This window comes from Rhinopithecus bieti, unplaced genomic scaffold (assembly GCF_001698545.2).
Source record: "Rhinopithecus bieti isolate Rb0 unplaced genomic scaffold, ASM169854v2 scaffold_20477, whole genome shotgun sequence".
NCBI lineage: Eukaryota > Metazoa > Chordata > Mammalia > Primates > Cercopithecidae > Rhinopithecus > Rhinopithecus bieti.
This window is the reverse complement of record NW_016810038.1, coordinates 1987238-1996547: the sequence shown is the minus strand read 5'-3', so window position 1 is coordinate 1996547 and position 9310 is coordinate 1987238. Positions and strand designations below refer to the sequence as shown.

At 41.3% G+C, this 9310-nt stretch overlaps 1 protein-coding gene across 1 annotated transcript in view; it reads left to right on the top strand.

Annotated features, from left to right (window-relative positions):
- CDH26 (cadherin 26) overlaps positions 1-9310 on the top strand; it is a 53781-nt gene that overhangs the window by 15992 nt on the left and 28479 nt on the right. Inside the window, 1 exon segment of the mRNA XM_017891220.1 lies at positions 1275-1424. Coding sequence (XP_017746709.1) covers positions 1275-1424 — 150 coding nt within the window.

Below are 9310 nucleotides of genomic sequence, written 5' to 3'. Positions count from 1 at the left end.
CAGGTGAGGCGATGCCTCACCCTGCTTCAGCTCTCGCTGGTCGGGGTTCAGCAGCTGAACCGCACCGATTGTCCAGCACCCCCCAGCGAGATGACCCCAGTACCTTAATTGAAAATGCAGAAATCACCGGTCTTCTGTGTCGCTCACGCTGGGAGTTGGAGACTGGAGCTGTTCCTATTTGGCCATCTTGCTCCGCCCCTCTAGAGACTTTTTAAAAGTGGAAAGTTCTCGCCACATGGAACCCACATTCCCACATGACAACAATTAGGTGGGGCTTGAGTTACTCTGAATACCACAGTTTCCACCACTCCCTATTTCCTCCCTCGTGTTGAGGGCAAGCACCGCCTTGAAAAAGTCACATGGTATTGGAATGGTAGAATCTTTCCACCAGGCTCATGTTGTTTATTTCTGCTACCTTCCTGGTACCAATGGCCCTTTGAATTATGTACTGATTAAGCTCTGACGTTCTGTGACATTCTGTGATTCTTAGAAAAAGGAAACAGTACATGTCTACTGTTAAAAAACAAATGTAAAGAGTACAGAAAGTTTTCAAGTCTCAGTGGTTTAAAGTATATACTCCTAAGAGTCAGGGGGAGTGAGTGGGTTCATATTCCTATTGCATCACGTCCTTGCTGGGTAAGTTAGAGATTCTTAATGTGTCTGTACAATGGGGTCGATGATATTGCCTACATTTCAGAGATGTTTTAAAGATTAAATAGGTTAAGGCAAGCAAGACAGATTGTAGGCCCACTCATTCTAAACTCTTTCTAGATGTTAGTTGTGTGATCACTACTTCTCTTTCCTTCAAGGGATAATCAATATTAAATAAATTGGTATGTGTGGTTCCAGATATTTCTTTACAGATTTTCTGATATGAATCTGCGTCAAAGAAATGAGATCACACTTGGTGTGTTGTTCTGCTTGCCTTTCTTGTTTAGCAATGTGTCCTGCTCATCTTTCCGTCTTTCCATCGCAGTGTAAATACATTTTTGAAGGCTACAGAGTATCCCATGGTATGTGAAGGAAGTATCACTATATTATTTTTTTCATGTCAATGAACATTTATGCTATTTCCAAATTGTCACTATTACAAACCAAACTGCAGCCAACAGTTCAATGCCATTGCTCCTGCATCTCTGCCCATCTGTTTATTTCTTTGGCAGATGTGCCATTGCTGGGTATAATTTCTTAAAGATGCCATTGATTCTTAGCCTTGATACTTGATTATCATAGTGGCTTATTCTCATCCTCCTTTTCATTTTTCCTCCTTCTAGCTGTTCAATAACATGTCGCTAATGTGTCTACTCAGTGGACCTGGTGTGGATGAATATCCAGAGATTGGTTTGTTTTCTCTTGAAGATCATGAGAACGGAAGGATATATGTTCACCGCCCTGTTGATTGAGAAATGACACCGTCTTTCACGGTATCTAAAATTTGATATATTCTAAGCTTGGATTTAAAAGCTCTTGCAAGACTGTTGTATTTGGTAAGCATTATTTAAGCTGACTCTGTGCCAGGTTCCGGGAGACTGAGAAGTTATGCCTTGTGACAAGCTTTACGAGTATGCCTGAGACTTTTGTAATCTTCTTTTAGAGTTGTGGGCTTTGGCTTTGTAATGATTTCTGCAATCGATGTGAGCTGCTATAGGTCTTTATTCTAATGACCAGTGTCCTAGCATGATCGAGATATCTGAAAGCACTTGGGGATAGGGTCACAGAATGTTTATAAAATGGGCTTATGTATTTATATATGTATTTATTTATTTATTTTTGAGATGGAGTCTTGCTCTGTCGCCCAGGCTGGAGTGCAGTGGCGCGATCTTGGCTCACTGCAAGCTCTGCCTCCTCGGTTCATGCCATTCTCCTGCCTCAGCCTCCGGAGTAGTTGGGACTACTGGCGCCTGCCACCACGTCCGGCTAATTTTTTGTATTTTTAGTAGAGACGGGATTTCACTGTGTTAGCCAGGATGGTCTCAATCTCCTGACCTTGTGATCCCCCTGCCTTGGCCTCCCAGAGTGCTGGGATGACAGGCGTGAGCCACCGCGCCTGGCCTAATTTATTTTTTTATGAGTGACTTCTGAAATATGGAGACAAGCCATAACAGACCCAGTGGGTGGCCCAATAACTGGTGCATGAGCAATTGCATACCTGTTCATACCTGTTGACGATGTCTTATTGTGAGTGCAGGTTTTCTTTACGATTTCATCACTGCAACACTGTGGTTTACTATGAAGTTGAAATTCAGGTTCTAAACTAGGAAAAGAAATCATAAAGAAAAAAGCCCTAAACCATGTATCACGTTACCCATCTAACATAATAGGGAGTCCTTAGGTAGTCAAAATGTGTTCTATTTTGACTTCAGCGGACTGGAGCTGTTGGAAACTAGGCTTGGTTCTCAGGCCTGCTTGGCTGTACATTTGTTCATTAACTTTTTCAGGGTGGAAAGATGTTGATTAACATTCAAGAAAAGTAATCTATGAAGCTTTTCTCCAGTGATCTCAATGTACTGATATACACAATACAAGATAAACCCTTAACTCACTAATAGGCTCTGACTCTCTAATTTTTAAATAGGTGGAAATTCTCCTAAAATTCCAATGAACATGCAAAGATGACTCTCTAGGTCTTCCTTATCCATATGAATGCATGCCTCCCTTCTGTGTAGACTTCGCAGTGTCTGTTAAAAAGAAGGAGTAGAGAGTAGTCATAAGGAGACACTGAGATAGCACTTCTCAATCTTTAATGAGCAAACAGATCACTTAGGGATCTTGGTAGAAATGCAGATTCTGTTTTAGTAGGTCAGGGTGAAGCCTGAGAGCCTGCATGTCTAGCAAGCTCCAGGTGATGCTCATGCTGCTGTTCCTCGGGCTTCCACACATTGAGTAGGGAGGACGTAGTGATGGTCATGATCTGTGCAAGGATGGAGCCAAACATTCAGCGCTCACTTGTTGTTGTTGCTTGTTTGCTTTTAATATTTTATTTTTTCCTTCCCTTTTATTATTGTTATTATTTTTAACTTTCATTTTAAGTTCATGTACAGGTTTGTTATATAGGTAAACTTGTATAATGAGGGTTTGGTGTACAGATTATTTCATCATCCAGGTATTAAGCCTAGTACCCACTAGTTAGTTTTCCTGATCCTCTCCCTCTTCCCACCCTTCACCCTCTGAGAGATTCCAGTGTCCGTTCCCTTCTGTGTGTCCATGTGTCTTCATCATTTAGCTCCTATTTATAAGTGAGAACATGCAGTATTGGTTTTCTGTTCCTGTGTTAGTTTGCTAAGGATAATGGCTTCCAGCTCCATCCATGTTCCTGCAAAGGACACAATCTCATTCTTTTTTATGGCTGCATAGTATTCCATGGTATATATGTACCATATTTTCTTTATCCATTCTACCATTGATAGGCATTTAGGTTGATTTCATGTCTTTGCTACTGTGAATCCTGCTGCAGTGAACATACTCATGCATATGTCTTTATGGTAGAATGATTTATATTCCTTTGGGTATATACCCAGTAATAGGATTGCTGGGTTGAATAATATTTCTGTTTTTAACTCTTTGAGGAATCACCACACTGTCTTCCACAATGGTTGAAGTAATTTACACTCCCACCAAGAGTATATACATGCTCCTTTTGTTTTATTTGTCTGCAACCTCACCAGCATCTGTTGTTTTTTGACTTTTTAATAATGGCCATTCTGACTGGTGTGAGATGGTATCTCATTGCGGTTTTAATTTTCATTTCTCTAATAATCAGTGATGTTGAGCTTTTTTTCATAAGCTTACTGGCCACAAGTATATCTTCTTTTGAAAAGTGTCTGTTTATATCTTTTGTCCACTTTTTAATTGGGTTTTTTTTTCTTGTAATTTTGTTTAAGTTCCTTATAGATGCTAGATATTAGATCTTTTTCAGATGCAAAAGAAACTATCAACAGAGTAAACAGACAGCCTACAGAATGGGAGAACATTTTTGCAAACGATGCTTTTAACATTTTAAATGATGTAGTAAGGGTTGGCATTCATAATGTCTAATATGGGGCTTTGTGTCTAAAAGCTGATAATGCTAAAGCCAAATATCTAAGAGCATTTCCTGAAACTCAAAGTTGAGTTGGAAATGCTTGGCACATCACAGATAGATCCTAGGGACCATTTAGAGCAAAGAGTGACAGTGTGGGGTGGGGGGAAACACATGGCATCCCTGAGTTCTGTTATGTCAGGTTTTCAGGGCCCTATGCTTGGAGCTCCCTGGCTAGGCCAAATCCATGTTCTGATTCCCCAAACATTGACTGCAGTTGTCTGTATGTGTCTATTGATTTATGTACTTATTTGATCTGTGGCCCTCTCATTTAACTACGAACTTCCACAAGGAAAGATACAAGGTGGAGATTCTGAGGCATGTCCCAACCTTGCCTGTCACTCTCCATCTCATGACCCTGTTTTATTTTCTCCTCAACACCACTCATCACCTGAAATGTGAACTTCGTGTGTAATTCTTTGTTGATAGTTGATCTCCTCCATTAGAATCCTGGTCCATTAGAATGCAGAGAGACTCTGCCTTATTCTTGACTTTGGGGAAAGTCTGCCATTGCCCCAGGGTCAAGATCAGGGCTCCTCACATAATAGGTTCTCCCTTAATCATGTTAGATGAAGGAATAAACGAATGAGCGAGCACAGTAAAATGTAGCCTCGGCCTTGCTGGGTGTTGTGAGTTGAACTGTGCCTCCCAAAAAGAGATGTTCAAGTCCTAACTCATGGTACCCACACCTGTGACCTTATTTGGATATAGGGTCTTGATAGGTGTGATCAAGTTAAAATGAGGTCATACTGGATTAGGGTGGGCCATAACCCAGTGACCAGTATCTTTAGAACAAGAGGGAATCTTTGACACAGAGACAGATGCAGAGGAGAATGCCAGGTGAAGGTGGAGGCAGAGATTAGAGTGATGCCAAGGAATATCGAGGCTTGCTAGCAACCACCTGAAGCCAGGAGAGGCAGGGAATAGTCTCTCCCTCAGAGCTTCCAGAAGAGCCAACCCTGCTGACTCCTCCATTTCAGCTCTAGCCTCCAGAACTGTAAGAGAATAAGTTTCTAGTGTAAGCCATGGAGTCTGTGGTATTTTGTTACAACAGCCACAGGAAACTAACAGCCAGGGGCTTACACACTATTTAGGAGCATATGAAACGGTCCAATGAGAAGGATTACCAACCAGGAAGCGTGGCATAAGCCATGTCCTATAAATGAGGACATGTCCTAAACACTACACAAATTGAGCATCCTAGCTTAACCATCTGCTCCTGTGAGAGAACGATTATTACTGGCTTTGGCAGTCCATCAAGATAGTACATTATTAAAAATCAAGTAAGCCTAATGTAGCAGCAAAAAGACATTCTAGTAGCACTTCTTTACTCTTGAGCATCCTGATAGGGTCTCTAAAACCAACCAAAAGCAAAATTGTGCTCAGGGAGTGTGTGTGGGAGGCTAACTTTTTATTAACTCCATGCATCTACAAGAAAGCAGTAACACTAGTTGGGAATTACTGTAAGATTTAAGACAGAGACAGCAACAGCAAAAGTTTTAATTTTTTTCTGTGTATGGACCTTCTCTATTTACATCAAAATATGCTCATTTTGTAGAATACAAAGCTGCCCCAAAGCCATCCTTTTATATTTCTCAGAATAATTATGCGTTAATTTTTATCACCACACAGTCTAACCTATGCATGCGCGATTTTGTATTGTGCATTTGATCCTGAAGGTGTTTCCATGTGCTCATTTGTGTGTAAGGCCATAGATCTTGTGCCTGTAATTTCAAATAGGCATATGGTGATGCATCCAGTTAACGCACTATGGTTTGTTTATCCAAAGGTATAAATCTTGAGGCTATAACAAAAGGCTGGAAACACTTTCCAAGTGCAGAAAATGTCCATGACATTTCTTTTCTCCATTGTAATCCAAAACCCTAGAAATTCTTAGCATCTTGCCAAAGAATAAACAGCACTCGTGTTTCTCAGGCGTCTTATGGAACTAAAGGGCTCATATGTAGCTTTAGGATAATAAATGAAATATAAAATAATAAACATAAGACACACAAGTGGTTCTTTTTTTAAATGGAAGGAGTATGGTTGGCATGGTTTTACAGCCAGAAGTCAGGGTGATTAAGGAGCAAAGAGTTGCTAGCACAGTCATAAATTATGGAGGAGAATGTAGAGATGGTGTGTGAGAAAGCCAATTTATTTGCACACAAATTTTAAAATGTGTGCTAGAGTCCCTGAAGTCCCTGAAGCGGACTAGCTCCGTAGTAGAAGCCTTGAAGGCTCCCTCATTCCTACTGTGGAGGAGGAGGAGCGCTGACCTGCGCTAGACGTGGGCGCTGCTGTTCTAGGATACCTGGTGGGACCGCGGTGATGGAGCTGAGGAGTGACCGCAAGTCTGCAGGGGAAGGGGGCTCAAGCAGCCACGTGAAACAAAACAGAGGGAAAGACCTTTAGGCCCCTGAGGAAGGGGATGGAGAGAGTGTTGCCTAAAGCTTTCAAGGCCCTGAGAGGCCCCCTGGGAGGGCCACTGACTCTGGGCACTGAGTAGCCTGTAGAGTGAAATGGGGAAGAATCGGCGGAAGGTGCAGTCTTGATCACTGACTGGACTTGGATCTGGGCTACTCTACTTCCAAGCTGAAGGTGAAATAGTCACTTAGTCTCTCCATGGTGCAGAGCTAGACAGCAAGGGTGTCTTCCTCCAGGGCTTCCGCGAGGATGAAGGGAGACCATCTACGTGAAGGGCTGGCGCTGGTGAGTCTGCCCTGGGCCTGGCTGAAGCTGGCAGCCACGCTTCTGCAATAAGCCTTTTTACCCCAAGCAGGATACTGTACCTGGCGACCAGTTGGTCCTTGAGAATCCAGTGGTCTCGACGCAGAACAGGCATCTGCCTGGACCACCCTCGTGCCAGGATTCATGCCCTTTCCCGCTCTCTCTTCTGCGACTCTGAACTCCTGCCTTTCCCCACAGCCTTTTCAGCCTTCAACAAACAAAAGCACCGTTTATACTAGAGCAACGAGAGATTCAGGAGTAAAAATATGTATATTTATTTAAAATACACCGGTTTGTATTTTATTATAGTTCATATTTATTATATTTTATTAAGATATATATATATTTATTTTGTAAGTAGGGACATCATATTTTTCAAATTAATGGACTTCATTTTTTAGAGCAGTTTTAGATTGACAGAAGCACAGAATAGAAAGCACACAGTTCCCATCCTACCCTCCCCTCACCCCCTCCCTTCACATTCCCCTATTATGAACGTTTTGCAGTAGTGTACTGCATTTGCTATAATTTATGTGCTACATTTGCTATAATTGTTGAGCCAGTATTTTACATTACTGTTAACCAAAACCCAGAGTTTACATTAGGGTTCATTCTTGGCATCTTACCTTTTATGGGTTTCGACAAATGTGTCCACCATGACAGTGTCATAGGGAATGGTTTCACTGCTCTAAAAATTCTCTGGGCTCTGCCCATTCACCCCTTCCTACCCCCAGAACCCCTGGCAACCACTGGTCTTTTTACTGTCTCCCCACTTTTGCCTTTTCCAGAAGGTTATACAGTTGGAATCATACACTATGTAGCCTTTTCAGACTGGCTTCTTTCACTTGGCAATATCCATTTAAAGTTCCTCTATGCCTTTTTTTCATTGTATAATATTCTATTGTATGGATAGACACAGCTTATTTACCTATTCACCTACTGAGAAACGTCTTGGTAGCTTCCAGAGTTTGACGATCATGAATAAAGCTGCTGTAAACGCGTGTGTGCAGGTTGTCGGGTGCACATACATATTCAACACATTTGGAAGGGTGATTGCTGGATTGTGTAGCAAGAGTACATTTAGTTTTGTAAGAAACTGCCAAACTGTCTCCCAAAGTGGCTGCACCATTTTGCATTCTCACCAGCAATAAATGAGAGTTCCTATTCTTTATACTTACTTTTTATTTGTTTGTTTGTTTTGAGATGAAGTCTTGCTCTCTCGCCCAGGCTGGAATGCAATGGTGCGATCTCGGCTCACTGCAACCTCTGCCTCCGGGGTTCAAGTGATTCTCCCACCTCAGCCGCCCAAGTAGTGGGATCACAGGCACCCACCATCATGCCCAGCTAATTTTTGTGTTTTTGTGGAGATGGGGTTTCACTATGTTGGCCAGGCTGATCTTGAACTCCTGACCTCAGGTGGTCCCCCCACCTCGGCCTCCCAAAGTGCTGGGATTATAGTGTAAGCCACCACGCTCAACCTTATATTTACTTTTTACATATAAAATTAATAAGGGCTTCTTATGAAATTTTATACAATATATGAAAAATCTCATCCCACCCACAACTTTCCCCTCTGGTCTAATTCCACAGAAGGAAAAAATAATTACAGAGGAATTATAACATTCATTCTTCACTTATTAGATTTAATATAAAGTTTTTAGTAACTTCTTTGACAATATAATGACCTGAGAACCCTTAACTGCCTTTATTCCTTCCAAATGTGTATTTTTCTTTTAAAATTTATTTTAAAACTTATGTACAGTAAAATTTGTATCTCTTGATGTATAGTTCTAAGAGTTTTGACAAACCCTCCTTCGACCCTTAACCCCTGGAAACCACTCATTTATTTTCCCTCCCAATAAATTTACCTTGTTTAGAACATCATAGAGACAGAATCACACAATACATGACTTTTTAAGTCTAGATTTTTTTCACTTTGCATGATGAATCTTATATTCATCCATGTTGTTGTGTGCATCAAGAGTTTGTTCTTTTTTTTTTTTTTTTTTTTTTTTTTTTTTTGAATTTTTTTTTTTCCTTTTTTTTTTGGTCACTAAAGGTTTTTTTTTTTTTTTTTTTTTTTTTTTTTTTTTGAGATGGAGTCTTGTTCTGTCACCAGGCTGGAATGCAGTGGTGCGATCTTGGCTCACTGCAACCTCTGCCTCCCAGGTTCAAGCAATTCTCCTGCCTCAGCCTCCTGAGTAGCTGGTATTACAGGCGCCCGCCACCACACAAGGCTAATTTTTTGTGTTTTAGTAGAGACGGGGTTTTGCCATGTTGGTCAGAATGGCCTCGATCTCCTGACCTCATGATCTGCCCACCTGGGCCTCCCAAAGTGCTGGGATTACAGATGTGAGCCACCGCACTGGCCGAGTTTGTTCTGTTTTATTGCTGAGTAGTATCTCGCTTCTCACTTTATAAAACTAAGGGATGCTTGGAATCTTTTCGATTTTAGTGATGATTAAAGCTGCTATGCGCTTTTTTTTTTTTTTTTTTTTTTTTTTT